At 38.8% G+C, this 21,137-nt stretch overlaps 1 protein-coding gene across 2 annotated transcripts in view; it reads right to left on the bottom strand.

Moving 5' to 3' along the window:
- The window catches only part of FNIP1 (folliculin interacting protein 1), a 161,491-nt gene that overhangs the window by 95,962 nt on the left and 44,392 nt on the right, over positions 1 to 21,137 (bottom strand). For both annotated transcript variants that reach the window (XM_030926751.1, XM_030926752.1), the window contains exon 2: positions 4,045 to 4,171. In XM_030926751.1, coding sequence (XP_030782611.1) covers positions 4,045 to 4,171 — 127 coding nt within the window. The remainder of the gene's footprint in view (positions 1 to 4,044; positions 4,172 to 21,137) is intronic.

Below are 21,137 nucleotides of genomic sequence, written 5' to 3'. Positions count from 1 at the left end.
CATAAAAACAATGTCTAGGATAAGGAAAATAGCGTGATAAAATCACAATGGATCCATTTGGCTATGTTAGTGTTCATATCGAAACCACATCTCAATATTTTTTTCTAATATGGGAAGGTTCTTCTGTCAGAAGTGTTTCAACCAGAGCAACTCCATCTTGAATAGGGGTTGGGTAAAATGAGGCTCAGACCGACTGGGCTGCACTCCCAGATGGTTAAAGCATTCTAAGTCACAGGAGGAGACAGGAGGTTGGCACAAGATACAGGTCATAAAGACCTTGATGATGAAAAAGGCTGCAGTAAAGAAGCTGGCTAAAATGCACCAAAACCAAGATGGCGACAGGAGTGACCTCTGGTCGTCCTCACTACTACACTCCCACCAGCACCGTGACAGTTTACAAATGCCACTGGAAACGTCAGTAAATTACCCTATATGGTGTAAAAAATGGGAGGCATGAATAATTCACCCCTTGTTTAGCATACAATCAAGAAATAACCATAAAAATCCACCATCAGCAGGCCTCGGGGCTGGTCTGCCTATAGAGTTGCCATTCATTATTCCTTTACTTTCTTAATAAACTTGCTTTCACTTTACAGACTTGTCCTGAATTATTTCTTGCTCAAGATCCAAGAACTCTCTCTTGGGGTCTGGATCTGGACCCCTTTCCAGTAACACTTCTTTAAGATCACTACACAAATTCACTTTAATTGGGTTTTATAGTTCAACAGTCATTTTTCATAAAATATAACAGATCTGAAAAAACGAGTTCTGAGAAAGCTATACACTTGATTAACAATTTTATTTCAACTTATATAAGACACTATTTGAGCATGCAAAGTACTTTGGTTTCTGAAACATAAAGCATTTATGTAGTTCACTTTGTATAGAATTTAAAATGAAATAAAATACATAGCTTCCTAATTTTCTCCCAAAACCCATTAAATATACTCTACATAAACAATGTCTGTTTTGCATGGAAATATAAAAATGATCTGCTTATGTTAATAAACTGCTGTTATAGTCTTCATTGACAATTCTTTGGTTCAACCAAAAGCAGAAATGGATCAATATTCCACTGTGAAATATTGTCTTCTCTCCCACTCCAGATAAAAGGTACTCAAAGTGAGTTATGATAATCTATAATCTTTACAAGGAAAACTACCATGTGTCTTACACATTTAAAAGGACTTCAATAAGTATTTTTACAATGACTAATTTTTAATGCTGAAATAGCTTCAAAGTAAACAATCAATAGGATTTTGATTTAACTAAATACATTCAAACATATTGGGTGGGCCCAAATATTACTATCTTCTACTCCTACCTGGCAACTTTTGAATGACATTTTTTCAAAAATAACCTTAAAATTCAGATTCAGGCTGATAACAAACTGTCCCAAGTAGCCTGAAGAGGGAGGACTGCTTGATCCCAGGAATTCAAGTCCAGCCTGGGCAACATAGCAGAACAGACGGACGCTGTTTCCAAATGAGAAAATGTTTTAATTTCTTTTTTGATAAAGGGAACAGAGTAAAACAATTTTGTAAGCTTCACATTCTAAAGCTTGACTTTCTGTTTATAACTCATGGTGACATCATGTTCTCATTTTTTTAAAAAGAATGTTTTCAATAAAAGTTTTGGTAAATAGGCCGGGCAAGGTGGCTCACGCTGGTAATCCCAGCACTTTACGAGGCCAAAGCAGGCGGACAGCTTGAGCCTAGAAGTTCGAGACCAGTCTGGCCAACATGGCAAAACCCCATTTCTACTAAAAATATAAAAATTACCCAGGCGTGGTGGTGCACACCTGTAATCCCAGCTACTCGCAAGGCTGAGACATGAGAATTGCTTGAGCCTGGGAGGCAGAGGTTGCAGTGAGCTGAGACTACCACTGCACTCCAGCCTGGGCGAGAGAGCAAGACCCTGTCTCAAGAAAACAAACAACAACAACAACAAAAATCCCTATCTCAAACAAATAAAAAGCTTTGGTATATCGAATGGTCAAAATAGTATTTGTAGTCCTTATTCTATCTTGTAAATTGTTTTAAACTAAGGAAAGGTTTTTAAAACTAAGAAAGAAGAACATGAGAAGTAACTTCAACATTTACCATAGCAAAATAGACTATTGTACAAATACAGCAAAGCTGAATAATTTACTTTCATCCAGCAAACTGCTAATGCTTAAACATAACGTCATTATTATGTATGAACCCAAATTATAATGTAGAAAGTTTAAAAAAATTTACAACACAATGTCCTTCTTTCCATATATAGAACCCAGGACAAACAATGAGTAATTCAATATGTACAGTAGTGTTCAAAAGGAAGACATAAAATCTTCAGGAAGTATTCACAGGATTTTGAAAATAAACTTCCTAATAGTAATTACAACTGATCAAAATATGTCCTAAGTACTTACCACATGTAAGGCAGTGTGCAGTGTAGGAAATAAAGGTGAGTAACAGGACAATTTTTTATTTTAAGGTTTTTTTTTCCCAGTCTAGTAACAAATACACATACAAATACAGCTATTATATAGAAGGCTATGAATCTGAGTAACGAACTATGAGAATTCTGATAGAGGAGAAAATAAATCTACCTAGAGAAAATCAGAAAGGATTCATAAAGTTGTCATAAAATAAACCCTGAAGGAGGATAAATTTTCAACTAAGGGAGACAGTACACAGGATAAAGGCATAATAAAATAAATGAGACCGGAAGTAGTCAACAATGTTTGATTTCTAGACACTGATGAATTTCTAGAAAAGTTTTATAATAAAAAGAAGAGTAGACTTATAGGCAAATTTCAGAAAGTTGAGTAATAACTGGAGAAGAGAGTCAATATATTACTACTGAGACACCAAGAGACAGAGAAGATCAAAGAGAGACCAACAGATAGAGAGACTGAGAAGAGACACTCTAGAAAGCCTGAGTGATATAGAGAAAAAGGGAAAATGAGAGACACCAACAGACACCAAGAAAGATGAGTGAGAGGGACAAAGAGGCCAGGGATGGGAAAAGAGAGAGGACACTGTTATGGACTGAATGCTTGTGTCTCCTCAAAATTCATATGTCGTCCTAACCCAACATATGATATCAGGGAGGTGGGAACTTTAGGAGGTGATTAGGTCATAAGAATGAAGTCCTCATGAATGGGGTTGGTACCCTTATAAAAAGGACTGTGAAGAGTTCTCTTGCCTTCGTTCCACCATGTAAGGGTAGAGTGAGAAGTCAGCAGTCTGCAACCCAGAAGAGAGGCCTCACAAAAAACCCAAATACGCTAGGAGAAACAAAAGTTTCTTGTTTAAGGCACCCAGTCTACAGTACTTTGTTATAGTAGTCTGAACTAGACAAACACAAACCTGAAGGAAAAAGTAAAGAATATTTTGTTAGTGTTGGGTAAAGAGGCTTTGTGAATCTTTCCAAGCAAAGAGAAAAGCTGAGAGGGAAGAAGGAATACATCAGCAGGAGAGAAATTAATGAGACTAATGAAGCATCATCCCAGAAAAGGTATGCAAGGAGAGTTCAAAAAACAGCATGAGTCAATTCTTACAGGGCTGTTTAACATAAAAAAGAAAAGCTGCACAAACACACAATGAATAGCATTAATCAAAATTAAGAGTAAAGGAGAGGTCATATGTTGAAATTCAATAAGATACTATCAAATACAAAAAAAAAAAAAACTTCAATAAATGCTTGTCAAAAAAGTAATCAAAAATAATCGAGATAATTAAAAAAAATCAGCCTCAGCCAAGTTCTGCTGAGCTGTTGTTAGCAATCTAAATACAAATAAGACATGCTTATCACATTTGTAGTTAGCCTTGGATTTCAACTGTCTGCTTGACCATCTCCAATTCTGTGACTCTTAAGCATCAAACCACTCCTCAGCTATTCAAACCAAAATGTTAGATTCACCAAACATTTCCTTCTCCCTCAGCCCCAACATCCAGTTATTTTCTTCTGTCTCAGCCCCAGTTATTCAGTTTGATAATACTGAAATTATCAAAATATTCAACATTAAAAGTCAACCAAATCAATAATGATGCTCACCGATACTGATATGTCCTCATTTTTTCTCTTAACACTGGAGTCAAACAAAACATTTCTCCCTCGTCTTTCACAGTCTTGATATACAATCAGTCGAATCTGGCTTGGATCAAACTCTGGTAAAGGCCAACTTGAAAGAAAAGTAAAGATCCATTAGAGTTACATTAATAAATATTCCATATATATTCTTAGAAATAAACCTATATAATAAAAGCCCAAAATTATCTTATTGTTAAATAATATATAGATCTTTATATAAAATATCACCATTTCATGGCTGAAAACTTTAAAGTGAAAATAAAGGCAAAACAAAATTATTTTTATTTAAAAATAATAGTAGTAACTACCACTTAATATATATATAGTTATCCCATATCATTTTTAAAAGCATTAACTTAATAAATATACATAAGCATATTTAACGTAATGAAAATAAGTACTGATTTCATGTGATGGACCAAGATGACAAAATAAGGTTAACCCATATTTTTAAGTAGTTTTGTTACTATTTCTTCAATATGGAAATGTGAAAAATGAAATGGCTTTCGTTTAAATAATAGCAAAGGACTCACAAGACAAAAAACAACAAAAAAAAAGTGGAGAGCAATCAAGTATAGTGAAAATTCTCATATGCTGTTGGTATGAATATAAACTGGCACAACTCCTGGGTGCAGTGGCTCACACCTGTAATCCCAGGACTTTGGAAGTCCAAGGTAGGAGGATCATTTGAGCCCAGGAGTTCAAGACTAACCTGGACAACATAGTGAGACCCCATCTCTACAAAAAGTTAAAAAAAATTAGCCAGGCATGGCAGCATGCATCTGTAGTCCTAGCTATTTAAGAGGTTGCAGTGGGAGGATCGCTTGAGCCTGGAAGGTCGGGGCTACAGCAAGCTGTGATCGTGCCACTATACTCCACCCTAGGTGACAGAATGAGACCCTGTCTCAAAAAATAAAAATAAAAAAAAATAAACTGGTACAATCTCTTTAGAAAAGTTTTTTGAAAATGTATATATATATATAAAAATGTGTGTGTGTGTATATATATATCTGCATGTGTGTGTATACTTTATTACATATGTGTGTGTATAAATATATACACACAAACAAATCCAGTAAAAATGAAGCTGATACCAGCAATTCCACTCCAGAAAAATTTATCACAATGAATGAATTTCAGCTATAGGCAAAAATGGATAGACCACAAGCAAAAGAAGTCAGACAACGACTCTCTCACACACACAGATAGCTACTGTATTTTTCCACAGAGGTTAAAAACGGGCAATGTTTGTCTAGGGGTGCATTCTTAGTTTTTAAAATATAAAGAAAACAAAGTAAGTAACGACCTCCAGAGTTTGGAGAGTAATTACTTCTAGGAGTAAGGTGGAGGGAAAAGTGTAACCAGAAAAGGGACATAACAGGTGAACTGGGGCAATGACAATGTTCTGTTTTGACCAGATAGTGCTGACAGGGATCTTTACAGTATGTATTTAAACAGTACATCACATTTGTTTTATGTACTTTTATATATCCATTACATTCCACAATTTAAAAGATTAATGGGGTGGATGAGGTAGGGAAGAAGGGAAAGAGAAAACAAACCAAAAGACAAATACCTGGTGAACTGAACACAATACAAATCACAGGACACCTGCTAAGAAATGGGAGAACTAGCCGGGCGCGGTGGCTCAAGCCTGTAATCCCAGCACTTTGGGAGGCTGAGACGGGCGGATCACGAGGTCAGGAGATCGAGACCATCCTGGCTAACACGGTGAAACCCCGTCTCTACTAAAAATACAAAAAACTAGCCGGGCGAGGTGGCGGGTGCCTGTAGTCCCAGCTACTCCGGAGGCTGAGGCAGGAGAATGGCGTAAACCCGGGAGGCGGAGCTTGCAGTGAGCTGAGATCCGGCCACTGCACTCCAGCCTGGGAGACAGAGCCAGACTCCGTCTCAAAAAAAAAAAAAAAAAAAAAAGAAATGGGAGAACTGACATGCCAGGAGCTGTTTCTTATTAGTTACAACAGGCTATTCATTTTTCAGGAGTTACATCCATATATCTCATGACTCTGAGGTTTGGGGTACAATTGATGCTGTCACCCAGAGAGTGAGCACAGAACCCAACCATTACGTTTTTCAACTCTTGCCCTTCTGCCTTGCTCTACTAGTCCTCAGTGTCTATTGCTGCCATCCTTATGTCCAAGAGTATCCAATGTTTAGCTCCCACTTATAACTGAGAACATGTGCTATTTGATTTTCTGTTCCTGCATTAATTGACTCAGGATAACGGCCTCCAGTTGCCTCCGTGTTGTTGCAAAGGACAGGATTTCATTCTTTTTTATGGCTGTGTAGTATTCCATAGTACATATGTACCACATTTTCTTTTCTTTTAGTCAATTGTTGAGTCAATTTACTTAATAAAATATTATGTAGTCAATTATTGTAGTAGGAAGAAAGAGTAAAACCACAAAATACAAAAAAAGTTTAAGACAATTAAAAGGGTCACTATATTATCTTGCATTTATAACTATTCAGATGAATAACGAAGGAACAAAATATCATTTAGTCAATTTTTGAGAAAAATACCTGATTTTATGTTCTAAGGCATTTTGTAAAATAAGAAAATGATTATGCTAACTAGATATAAGCCTTGAAAATGAATACAGACATTTACTGATTCAGACATAGACTAGTTAGACCAGTTATCTAATTAATTTGGAACAAACAATAAGTTAGGACAGTAAATAGTAAAATTTCACAAGGGTCTCTGTATGAGTGAAACTGCTCCTTTAGGGTTTACCTTTTTAACAGGGGAACTAAAATATGAATCAGTTTTTTGTCTTTTATATTTAATTTTTTTATACTTTATGTTCTAGGGTACATGTGCACAACGTGCAGGTTTGTTACATATGTATACATGTGCCGTGTTGGTGTGCTGCATCCATTAACTCGTCATTTACATTAGGTATATCTCCTAATGCTATCCCTCTCCCCTCCCCCCACCCCACAACAGGCCCTGGTGTGTGATGTTCCCCTTTCTGAGTCCAAGTGCTCTCGTTGTTCAATTCCTACCTATGAGTGACAACATGCGGTGTTTGGTTTTCTGTCCTTGTGATAGTTTGCTCAGAATGATGGTTTCCAGCTGCATTCATGTCCCCACAAAGGACATGAACTCATCCTTTTTTATGGCTGCATAGTATTCCATGGTGTATATGTGCCACATTTTCTTAATCCAGTCTATCATTAATGCACATTTGGGTTGGTTCCAAGTCTTTGCTATTGTGAATAGTGCCACAATAAACATACGTGTGCATGTGTCTTTATAGCAGCATGATTTATACTCCTTTGGGTATATACCCAGTAATGGGGTGGCTGGGTCAAATGGTATTTGTAGTTTTAGTTCCTTGAGGAATTGCCACGGTCTTCCACAATGGTTGAACTAGTTTACAGTCCCACCAACAGTGTAAAAGTGTTCCTATTTCTCCACATTCTCTCCAGCACCTGTTGTTTCCTGACTTTTTAATGATTGCCATTCTAACTGGTGTGAGATGGTATCTCATTGTGGTTTTGATTTGCATTTCTCTGATGGTGAGTGATGATGAGCATTTTTTCATGTGTCCATTGGCTGCATAAATGTCTTCTTTTGAGAAGCGTCTGTTCATATCCTTTGCCCACTTTTTGATGGGGTTGGTTTTTTCTTGTAAATTTGTTTGAGTTCTTCGTAGTTCTGGATACTAGCTCTTTGTCAGCTGAGCAGATTGCAAAAATTTCTCCCATTCTGTAGGCTGCCTGTTCACTCTGATGGTAGTTTCTTTTGCTGTGCAGAAGCTCTTTAGTTTAATTAGATCCCATCTGTCATTTGTGGTTTTTGTTGCCATTGCTTTTAGTGTTTTAGACATGAAGTCCTTGCCCATGCCTATGTCCTGAATGGTATTACCTAGCTTTTCTTCTAGGGTTTTTACGGTTTTAGGTCTAACATTTAAGTCTCTAATCCATCTTGAATTAATTTTTGTATAAGGTGTAAGGAAGAGATCCAGTTTCAGCTTTGTACTTAAGGGTAGACAGTTTTCCCAGCACCATTTATTAAATAGGGAATCCTTTCCCCATTTCTTGTTTCTCTCAGGTTTGTCAAAGATCAGATGGTTGTAGATGTGTGGTATTATTTCTGAGGGCTCTGTTCTGTTCCATTGGTCTATATCTCTGTTTTGGTACCAGTACCATGCTGTTTTGGTTACTGTAGCCTTGTAGTATAGTTTGAAGTCAGGTAGCGTGATGCCTCCAGCTTTGCTCTTTTGGCTTAGGATTGTCTTGGCAATCGGGGCTCTTTCTTGGTTCCATATGAACTTTAACGCAGTTTTTTCCAATTCTGTGAAGAAAGTCATTGGTAGCTTAATGGGGATGGCACTGAATCCATAAATTACCTTGGGCAGTATGGCCATTTTCACGATATTGATTCTTCCTATCCATGAGCATGGAATGTTATTCCATTTGTGTGTGTCCTCTTTTATTTCACTGAGCAGTGGTTTGTAGTTCTCCTTGAAGAGGTCCTTCACATCCCTTGTAAGCTGGATTCCTAGGTATTTTATTCTCTTTGAAGCAATTGTGTGTAGTATTCCACAGTACATATGTACCACATTTTCTTTATCCAATCCACCACTGATGGGCCCCTAGGTTGATTCCATGCCTTTGCTATTGTGAACAATGCTGCAATGAACATACAAGTGCATGTGTCTTTTTGGTAAATTTGTTTTCTTTTGGATACTCAGTAATGAGATCGCTGAGTTGAATGGTAGTTCTCTTTCAAAGTTGCTTGACAAATCTTCAAACTGCTTTCCACAGTGGCTAAACTACTTTACATTCCCATCAATGGTGTATAAGCATTCCCTTTGCCCCACAGCCTCACCAGCACCTGTTATTTTTTGACTTTTTAATAATAGCCAATCTGACTGGTGTGAGATGGTATCTCATTGTGGTTCTGATTTGTCTTTCTCTGATGATTAGTGATGATGAACATTTTTTCATGTTTGTTGGCAGCCTGGATGTCTTCTTTTGAGAAATGTCTGTTCATAGCTTTGCTCACTTTTTATAGGGGTTGTTTTTTGCTTGTTAAATTGTTTAAATTCCTTATAGATTGTGTATATCAGACTTTTGTCAGATGTACAGTTTGTGAATATTTTTGGCCATTGTGTGGGTTGTCCACCAGACACAATTCTTCACTTCCTTAAGAGAGCCTTAACCCTAACTCTGTCAATGTATGTGAAACTATGTATAACTGGCAACATAAAACATCTTCATCCCAAATTCTTGACAGAAAATATAATTTTAGTTTTCTTCTGTCTAATCAGCAAATGTCTGTGTGCTAGTAAATGATAAAGACATACCTAGACATCCAGGCTAAACCAGAGACTCCTCCTTAAACCACAATGACTTGCATCACACTCAACTGTTTCTACTAAATTGTGCTTTCACACTATGCAAAGGAAACTGTAAAGGAACAGACTGACAAAGGATGAAAATAGGGAAAGGGGTCTCATGGAAACCAATGAAAAAGAATATTTTAGAAAAGAAAAAGAAATACCATGGCATGAACACGTTTACATATATGTTGATGACAGAATCTGAGGTCGAGGAGAAACACAACACCTCTGAGGAAGTAGAGAACAGGATATAGAGCACAAGAGAAAGGATTAGCTCAAAGAAAATAACTCTCACACTAGGAGGGAAAGAAGGGAGATAAAGACGTACATGGGTGCAGAAAGATTTGCAGATATGAAGGTAAGGTGCGGAGGGAATCCATAGCTAAGAGATCCATTTTCCTTGTCAAGCAGGTGAACGGAAGTAAGGGAAAGGCAGTAAGACGTGGGGATAGTAGAGAGTAAAAAAGATAATAGCGGTTGTTGGGAAATAAAATACAGTCATACGTTTTGGTCAACAACAAACTGTATATATGATGGTGGTCTCATAAGATTATAACACAGTTCAAAAACTTCCATTGCCTAGTAACACTGTAGCTGTCATCACATGATAGCACAAAATATTACTCACATGTTTGTGATGATGCTCATGTAAACAAACCTATTGCACTGCCAGTCATATGAAGGTATTATAGATACAATTATGTAAATACACAATACTTGATAATAAAAGACTACATTGGCTGGGTGCAGTGGCTCACGCCTGTAACCCCAGCACTTTGGGAGGCCGAGGTGGGCAGATTACAAGGTCAGGAGATCGAGACCATCCTGGCTAACATGGTGAAACCCCGTCTCTACTAAAAGTACAAAAAGAAAAAAAATTAGCCAGGCATGGTGGCATGCACCTGTAGTCCCAGCTACTCGGGAGGCTGAGGCAGCAGAATCGCTTGAACCCGGGAAGCAGAGGTTGCAGTGAGCCGAGACTGTGCCACTGCACTCCAGCCTGGGCAACAGACTGAAAAAAAAAGACTATGTTACTGGTTTATGAATTTACTACACTTTTTAACATTATTTTAAAGTGTACTCCTACTTATAAAAAAATTAACTGTGAAACAGCCTCAGGCAGATCCTTCAAGAGGTATTCCAGAAAAGGGCATTATTAGCGTAAGAGCTGACAGTTCCATGTGTGTTATTGCCTCTAAAGACTTTACAGTGGGACAAGATGTGGAGATGGAAGATAGTGATACTGATAATCCTGACTCTATGTAGGCCTAGATTAATGGTGTGTTTGTGTCTCAGTTTTGAACAAAAAGCTTGAAAAATTTTAACTGAAAAAAGCTTAGAGTAAGGACATAAAGAAAGAAAATATGTTTGTACAGCTGTACAATGTGGTTGTGTCTTAAGCAGTGTTACTACAAAACAGTTCAAAAGATTTTAAAATTAAGAAGTTTATAAGTAAGTTACAATAAGCGAAGGTTAATTTTATTATTGAAGAAAAACATTTTTTAATAAATTTAATATAGCCTAAGTATACAGTACTTATTTATAAAACCTACAGTAGTGTACAACAATATTCTAGGCTTTCATAGTCACTGACTACTTACTCACTGACTCACCCAGTAACTTCCAGTCTCACAAGATCCATTCACGCTAAGTGCCCTATATAGGTGTACCACTTTTTATCTTTTTTGTTTTTTTTTTGGAGATGCAGTCTCAGTCTGTAGCCCAGGCTGGAGTGCAGTGGTGCGATTTCGGCTCACTACAACTTCCGCTTCCTGGGTTCAAGTGAATCTCTTGCCTCAGCCTCCCCAGTAGCTGGGTTTACAGGCGTGTGCCATCATGCCATCATGCCTGGCTAATTTTTATATTTTTAGTAGACATGTGGTTCCACCATGTTGGTCAGGCTGATCTCAAACTCCTGACCTCAGGTGATCCGCCTACCTCAACCTCCAAAAGTGCTGGGATTACAGGTGTGAGCCACTGTGCCCGACCGACTTTTTATCTTTTATATCATATTTTTGCTGTACCTTTTCTATGTTTGGATATGTTTAGATACACAAATACTTACCATTTTGTTACAACTGTCTACAGTGTTCAGCACAGCAATATGCTGTACAAATTTGTAGCCTAAGAGCAAAAGGCTATTACCATACAGCCTAGGTGTGTAGCAGACTATACCATCCATCTAGGTGTGTGTAAGTACACTCTCTGATGTTTGTGCAACAACAAAATTACTAAAAATGCATTCCTCAGAACAGAGCCCCATCATTCACTAGTGCATGAGTGTATGTTGAATACAAAACATAAGATTTCCAGGCAACGCTGTACATCTACATAACGTTGAAGACTACGACCTAGGACAATGTACTGGCTGCAAACTACAGTTAGGTGATTTTCTCCAGTAGGACCTCATGGGCTTGAATTTGGATCAGACTGTGCCAAGGTAAGGGTTTTGACAGGTATACGGAACAAAAGAAAAGAAAGGCTATGGAAATGGAGTAGAAGACTGACAAGAATACAGCTGAATTGATCTAAGCTAGTTAGGGAACACAGTGATGGAACAAGGATAACAGAAGAAAATGGAGGCAGTAGGTTCAAAGAGATGAAAAAAACGCAAAGAAGGGGAATGCAAGACAGAGAGTACAAGGAATAGGAGGCTATAATTCACAGGGCAGGATCCTAGAGTTTAAGATATTAGAGGTAGAATAGTTCATTTATTCATTAAATACAGATATGTAACTACTATGTGTCAAGCAGTGGTTAGGGCAAGACAAGAAAGAACCTGCTCTGGAAGAAAGATACAACAGTAGTTAAGCAAAGAAATAAATTAACTTGATAATTTCAGGTAAGTCAATAAACTATGATAGAAGGTGGTAGTGAGAGAATGGTTTGTGTTGGGGGGAGGTATATTCTTTCTTTTTGTGTTTTGTTTTGTTTTGTTTTTGACACAGAGTCTCGCTCTGTCTCCTAGGCTGGGTGCAGTAGCATGATCTCAGCTTACTGCAACTTCTGCCTCCTGAGTTTAAGAGATTCTTCTGCCCCAGCCTCCCAATTAGCTGAAATTACAGGTATGTGCCACCACACACAGTTAATTTTTGTATTTTTAGTAGAGACATGTTTTGCCATGTTGGTCAGGCTGGTCTCAAACTACTGGCCTCAAGTAATCTGCTGGGATTACAGGCAGCACGAGCTACCATACCTGGCCAGTATATTCATTTTTTAAAAGGTGCCTAATATGGACAAAATTTTCTGGAAAAAATAAAAAGCTGGGCTTCGCTAGATATGAGGTCTTCTAATAGACCTTATATAAGCAATGATGCCATCTCATTTAGCCAAACTCCTTTGGTCTCCCAAACACCCAAAGAAAAAAATCCAAGTTCCTTTGCTCAGATGTAAAGCTCTTCATGGGCTGGCCCAGATCTGCTTTTCCGGACTCCTTTCATGTTACCCATAATTATCATCATACTGATCTTCTCAAAGGTGCCAAGATATATCAAGTCCATGCCTTTGTACAAGCCATGTCTTCTACCTGAAATATTCTCACTCTCTCTGGCAAATTCTTATTTATTTATTCTTAAAGATCTAGCTCTAAATGTCACCTCTTCTAAAAAGTTCTTATTCATTCCTCCAAGCAGAGTTAGCCACTGACTTTTGGGATTACATTTTACCTTAGATTATAAATCTAACAGTATCTTCATCAGATTGTCCTGTAATTTATCTGTTCACATGCCTGTTTCTTCCACTAGGAAAAAAAGCTCCCTGAGGGAAGATTTTATTCATCTTTCAATTTCCAGTCCCAAGCTTCATAAACGAGTAAAACTACATATCCCCAAGTAAATGTAATATCATAGGCACTAAATATTTCAGGAGTGAATGGATTCCACAATCTGGAAAAAAAAAAAAGAAAAAACAAATGCGCTTTCTTTAAAAAGTTAAAAGGCATGTCCATCAACTCATGAATAAACATTTGTGGTATGTCAATACAATGAACTATCTGGACATAAAAAGAATGCATACGCGAATAGGAACAGCTCCAGTCTCCAACTCCCAGCACGAGCGACACAGAAGACCAGTGATTTCTGCATTTTCAACTGAGGTACTGGGGTCATCTCACTAGGGAGTGCCGGACAATCGGTGCTGGTCAGCTGCTGCAGCCTGACCACCCAGAGCTGAAGCAGGGCGAGGCATCACCTCACCTGGAAGCGTAAGGGGGAAGGGAATCCGTTTTCCTAGCCAGGGGACCTGAGACACACAACACCTGGAAAATCGGGTAACTCCCACCCCAATACTGCGCTTTAAGCAAACAGGCACACCAGGAGAATATATCCCACACCTGGCCGGGAGGGTCCCACGCCCACGGAGCCTCCCTCACTGCTAACACAGCAGTCTGCGGTGATCTATCCACAAGGCAGCAGCGAGGCTGGGGGAGGGGCGCCCGCCATTGCTGAGGCTTAAGTAGGTAAACAAAGACGCTGGGAAGCTCGAACTGGGTGGAGCTCACAGCAGCTCAAGGAAGCCTGCCTGTCTCTGTAGACTCCACCTCTGGGGACAGCGCACAGCTGAAGACCAACGGGGGAGCAGCGGGGGCCGGTGCTGACGCTAACGATAGTCTGACAGCTTTGGGGAGAGCAGTGGATCTCCCAACGCGGAGGTTGAGATCTGAGAATGGACAGACTGCCTGCTCAGGTGGGTCCCTGACCCCTGAGTAGCCTAGCTGGGAGACATCCCCCACTAGGGGCAGTCTGACACCCCACACCTCACAGGGTGGAGGACACCCCTGAGAGGAAACTTCCAAAGGAAGAATCAGACAGGTACACTCGCTGTTCAGCAATATTCTATCTTCGGCAACCTCTGCTGCTGATACCCAGGAAAACAGGGTCTGGAGTGGACCTCAAGCAACCTCCAACAGACCAACAGACAGTCCTTCTGACTGTCAGAAGGAAAACTATCAAACAGGAAGGACACCTATACTAAATCCCCATCAGTACGTCACCATCATCAAAGACCAGAGACAGATAAAACCACAAAGATGGGAAAGAAGCAGGGCAGAAAAGCTGGAAATTCAAAAAATAAGAGCGCATCTCCCCCTGCAAAGGAGCGCAGCCCATCGCCAGCAACGGATCAAAGCTGGCCAGAGAATGACTTTGACGAGATGAGAGAAGAAGGCTTCAGTCCATCAAACTTCTCAGAGCTAAAGGAGGAATTACGTACCCAGCACAAAGAAACTAAAAATCTTGAAAACAGAGTGGAATAATTGACAGCTAGACTAATTAATGCAGAGAAGATCATAAATGAAATGACAGAGATGAAAACCATGACACAAGAAATACATGACAAATGCACAAGCTTCAGTAACCGACTCGATCAACTGGAAGAAAGAGTATCAGCGACTGAAGATCAAATGAATGAAATGAAGCGAGAAGAGAAACCAAAAGAAAAAAGAAGAAAAAGAAATGAACAAAGCCTACAAGAAGTATGGGATTATGTAAAAAGACCAAATCTACGTCTGATTGGGGTGCCTGAAAGTGAGGGGGAAAATGGAACCAAGTTGGAAAACACTCTTCAGGATATCATCCAGGAGAACTTCCCCAACCTAGTAGGGCAGGCCAACATTCAAATTCAGGAAATACAGAGAACGCCACAAAGATACTCCTCCAGAAGAGCAACTCCAAGACACATAATTGCCAGAATCACCAAAGTTGAAATGAAGGAAAAAATCTTAAGGGCAGCCAGAGAGAAAGGTCGGGTTACCCACAAAGGGAAGCCCATCACACTAACGGCAGATCTCTCGGCAGAAACTCTACAAGCCAGAAGAGAGTGGGGGCCAATATTCAACGTTCTTAAAGAAAAGAATTTTAAACCCAGAATTTCATATCCAGCCAAACTAAGTTTCATAAGTGAAGGAGAAATAAAATCCTTTACAGATAAGCAAATGCTTAGAGATTTTGTCACCACCAGGCCTGCCTTACAAGAGACCCTGAAGGAAGCCCTAAACATGGAAAGGAAAAACCGGTACCAGCCATTGCAAAAACATGCCAAAATGTAAAGACCATCGAGGCTAGGAAGAAACTGCATCAACTAATGAGCAAAATAACCAGTTAATATCATAATGGCAGGATCAAGTTCACACATAACAATATTAACCTGAAATGTAAATGGACTAAATGCTCCAATTAAAAGACACACACTGGCAAACTGGATAAAGAGTCAAGATCCATCAGTCTGCTGTATTCAGGAGACCCATCTCACATGCAGAGACATACATAGGCTCAAAATAAAGGGATGGAGGAAGATCTACCAAGCAAATGGAGAACAAAAAAAAGCAGGGGTTGCAATCCTAGTCTCTGATAAAACAGACTTTAAACTGTCAAAGATCAAAAGAGACAAAGAAGGCCATTACATAATGGTAAAGGGATCAATTCAACAGGAAGAGCTAACTCTCCTAAATATATATGCACCCAATACAGGAGCACCCAGATTCATAAAGCAAGTCCTTAGAGACTTACAAAGAGACTTAGACTCCCATACAATAATAATGGGAGACCTCAACACTCCACTGTCAACATTAGACAGATCAACGAGACAGAAAGTTAACAAGGATATCCAGGAATTGAACTCATCTCTGCACCAAGTGGACCTAATAGACATCTATAGAACTCTCCACCCCAAATCAACAGAATATACATTCTTCTCAGCACCACATCGCACTTATTCCAAAATTGACCACATAATTGGAAGTAAAGCACTCCTCAGCAAATGTAAAAGAACAGAAATTATAACAAACTGTCTCTCAGACCACAGTGCAATCTAACTAGAACTCAGGACTAAGAAACTCAATCAAAACTGCTCAACTACATGGGAACTGAACAACCTGCTCCTGAATGACTACTGGGTACATAATGAAATGAAGGCAGAAATAAAGATGTTCTTTGAAACCAATGAGAACAAAGATACAACATACCAGAATCTCTGGGACACATTGAAAGCAGTGTGTAGAGGGAAATTTATAGCACTAAATGCCCACAAGAGAAAGCAGGAAAGATCTAAAATTGACACTCTAACATCACAATTAAAAGAACTAGAGAGGCAAGAGCAAACACATTCAAAAGCTAGCAGAAGGCAAGAAATAACTAAGATCAGAGCAGAACTGAAGGAGATAGAGACACAAAAAACCCTCCAAAAAATCAATGAATCCAGGAGTTGGTTTTTTGAAAAGATCAACAAAATTGACAGACCGCTAGCAAGACTAATAAAGAAGAAAAGAGAGAGGAATCAAATAGATGCAATAAAAAATGATAAAGGGGATATCACCACCGACCCCATAGAAATACAAACTACCATCAGAGAATACTATAAACACCTCTATGCAAATCAACTAGAAAATCTAGAAGAAATGGATAATTTCCTGGACACTTACACTCTCCCAAGACTAAACCAGGAAGAAGTTGAATCCCTGAATAGACCAATAGCAGGCTCTGAAATTGAGGCAACAATTAACAGCCTACCCACCAAAAAAAGTCCAGGACCAGATGGATTCACAGCTGAATTCTACCAGAGGTACAAGGAGGAGCTGGTACCATTCCTTCTGAAACTATTCCAATCAATTGAAAAAGAGGGAATCCTCCCTAACTCATTTTAGGAGGCCAACATCATCCTGATACCAAAGCCCGGCAAAGACACAACAAAAAAAGAGAATTTTAGACCAATATCCCTGATGAACATCGATGCAAAAATGCTCAATAAAATACTGGCAAACCGGATTCAGCAGCACATCAAAAAGCTTATCCACCATGATCAAGTGGGCTTCATCCCTGGGATGCAAGGCTGGTTCAACATTCGCAAATCAATAAACGTAATCCAGCATAGAAACAGAACCAAAGACAAGAACCACATGATTATCTCAATAGATGCAGAAAAGGCTTTTGACAAAATTCAACAGCCCTTCATGCTAAAAACGCTCAATAAATTCGGTACTGATGGAATGTGCCTCAAAATAATAAGAGCTATTTATGACAAACCCACAGCTAATATCATACTGAATGGGCAAAAACTGGAAAAATTCCCTTTGAAAACTGGCACAAGACAGGGATGCCCTCTCTCACCACTCCTATTCAACATAGTGTTGGAAGTTCTGGCTAGGGCAATCAGGCAAGAGAAAGAAATCAAGGGTATCCAGTTAGGAAAAGAAGAAGTCAAATTGTCCCTGTTTGCAGATGACATGATTGTATATTTAGAAAACCCCATCTTCTCAGCCCAAAATCTCCTTAAGCTGATAAGCAACTTCAGCAAAGTCTCAGGATACAAAATTAATGTGCAAAAATCACAAGCATTCTTATACACCAGTAACAGACAAGCAGAGAGCCAAATCATGAATGAACTTCCATTCACAATTGCTTCAAAGAGAATAAAATACCTAGGAATCCAGCTTACAAGGGATGTAAAGGACCTCTTCAAGGAGAACTACAAACCACTGCTCAGTGAAATCAAAGAGGACACAAACAAATGGAAGAACATACCATGCTCATGGATAGGAAGAATCAATATCGTGAAAATGGCCATACTGCCCAAGGTTATTTATAGATTCAATGCCATCCCCATCAAGCTACCAATGAGTTTCTTCACAGAATTGGAAAAAACTGCTTTAAAGTTCATATGGAACCAAAAAAGAGCCCGCATTGCCAAGACAGTCCTAAGTCAAAAGGACAAAGCTGGAGGCGTCACGCTACCTGACTTCAAACTATACTACAAGGCTACAGTAACCAAAACAGCATGGTACTGGTACCAAAACAGAGATATAGACCAATGGAACAGAACAGAGTCCTCAGAAATAATACCACACATCTACAGCCATCTGATCTTTGACAAACCTGAGAGAAACAAGAAATGGGGAAAGGATTCTCTATTTAATAAATGGTGCTGGGAAAATTGGCTAGCCATAAGTACAAAGCTGAAACTGGATCCTTTCCTTACCCCTTATACGAAGATTAATTCAAGATGGATTAGAGACTTAAATGTTAGACCTAATACCATAAAAACCCTAGAAGAAAATCTAGGTAGTACCATTCAGGACACAGGCATGGGCAAGGACTTCATGTCTAAAACACCAAAAGCAACGGCAGCAAAAGCCAAAATTGACAAATGGGATACTAAAGAGCTTCTGCACAGCAAGAGAAACTACCATCAGAGTGAACAGGCAACCTACAGAATGGGAGAAAATTTTTGCAACCTACTCATCTGACAAATGGCTAATATCCAGAATCTACAAAGAACTCAAACAAATATACAAGAAAAAAACAAACAACCCCATCAAAAAGTGGGGAAGGGATATGAACAGACATTTCTCAAAAGAAGACATTCATACAGCCAACAGACACATGAAAAAATGCTCATCCTCACTCGCCATCAGAGAAATGCAAATCAAAACCACAATGAGATACCATCTCACACCAGTTAGAATGGCAATCATTAAGAAGTCAGGAAACAACAGGTGCTGGAGAGGATGTGGAGAAATAGGAACACTTTTACACTGTTGGTGGGATTGTAAACTAGTTCAACCATTATGGAAAACAGTATGGCAATTCCTCAAGGATCTAGAACTAGATGTACCATATGACCCAGCCATCCCACTACTGGGTATATACCCAAAGGATTATAAATTATTCTGCTACAAAGACACATGCACACGTATGTTTACTGCGGCACTATTCACAATAGCAAAGACTTGGAATCAACCCAAATGTCCATCTGTGACAGACTGGATTAAGAAAATGTGGCACATATACACCATGGAATACTATGCAGCCATAAAAAAGGATGAGTTTGCGTCCTTTGTAGGGACATGGATGCAGCTGGAAACCATCATTCTTAGCAAACTATCACAAGAAGAGAAAACCAAACACCGCATGTTCTCACTCATAGGTGGGAACTGAACAATGAGATCACTTGGACTCGGGAAGGGGAACATCACACACTGGGGCCTATCATGGGGAGGGGGGAGGAGGGAGGGATTGCATTGGGGAGTTATACATGATATAAATGATGAATTGATGGGTGCTGACGAGTTGATGGGTGCAGCACACCAACATGGCATAAGTATACATATGTAACAAACCTGCACGTTATGCACATGTACCCTAGAACTTAAAGTATAAAAAAAAAAAAAAAAAAAAGAATGCATACTACATGGATGAACCTTGAAAACATTAAGTTAAGGGAAAAAAGCCAAACACAAAAAGGCTACGTATGATGATTCCATTTATATGACTTGTCCAGAATAGGGAAATCCATAATGACTGCAATGTGTATGGGGTTTCTTTCTGGGGAAATGAAATGTTTTAGAATTAGACAGTGGTGATGGTCATGAAAAAACTTTGTAAATGTACCACAAACAAAAACAACAACAAAACAACAACAACCAAACGAACCTAAAACACTGAATCACACACTTCTGAAGAGTAAATTTTATAGAATGTGAAGTATATCTCAGCAGTAATAAAAAAGGCTTTATTACCAAACTTATTTGTGAATTTGTATTCTTTGCTAATTTAAAATAGGACTTTATGAAAAAGGTAAAACTATAAAGCTTCTATAAAGAAATACAGGTGATTATGCCACCTTAGGTTAGACAAAGATTTCTTAAACCAAATACAAAAAATACTACGCATAAAATAAAAAATTGGTAAGTTGGACTTTATACAAATTTTAAACCTGAACATCAAAAAAAAGAGCTAAAAAAAAAAGGCCAACCCAGAGATTGGATGATAATATTTGCAATGCATATATCTGATTAAGCACTTATAAATAGCCAAGACAACTCCCACAAAGCAGTAAGCAATAAACAATCCAATTTTAAAAGGGTACAGGTACAACTTGGGCATTTCACAAAAGGATATATATAAATGGATAATCAGTATGTGGAAATGATAATTAACAGTGTTAATCATCAGAGAAATGCAAATTAAAACATGGCCATGGCCGGGCACGGTGGCTCACACCTGTAATCACAGCACTTTGGGAGGCCAAGGCAGGTAGGTCACCTGAGGTTGGGAGTTCGAGACCAGTCTGACCAACATGAAGAAACCCCATCTCTACTAAAAAAACACATAAAATTAGCCAGGTATGGTGGTGCATGCCTGTAATCCAAGCTGCTTGGGAGGGTGAGGCAGCAGAATCGCTTGAACCTGGGAGGTGGAGGTTGTGGTGAGCCACGATTGCATCATTGCACTCCAGCCTGGGCAACAAGAGCGAAGCATCGTTTCAAAACAAAACAAAGACAAAAATAAACAACAAAAAAAATGGCCATAATCATCAAAATGGCTAAAACTGACACAACTAATAACAGCAGTGGTTGGCAATAATACGAAGCCCTTGAAACTCCCATACATTGTTAGTAGGAGTGTAAAAATGTACAACCATTTTTAGAGTATTTCTTGGCAGCTATGATTCAGCAGTTCCTCTCACAGGAATTTATCCAATAAAAATGAAAATAAATGTTCACAAATACTTTCACAGAAATGTTCACCACAGTTTTATTTAACCCCAAATGCCACAGAGAATGGATAAACAAACTATGATATATTTCTACACTGAAATACTACTCAGAAATACCAAGGAATGAATTACTGATCACACGGTAACAAAGATGAACCCAAAAACTACTGTTGCCTGAAAGAACCCAGACACAAT

Source organism: Rhinopithecus roxellana, chromosome 3 (genome assembly GCF_007565055.1).
Source record: "Rhinopithecus roxellana isolate Shanxi Qingling chromosome 3, ASM756505v1, whole genome shotgun sequence".
Lineage (NCBI taxonomy): Eukaryota > Metazoa > Chordata > Mammalia > Primates > Cercopithecidae > Rhinopithecus > Rhinopithecus roxellana.
Note: the sequence above shows the minus strand (reverse complement) of the source record. Positions and strands in the feature narration are given on the sequence as shown.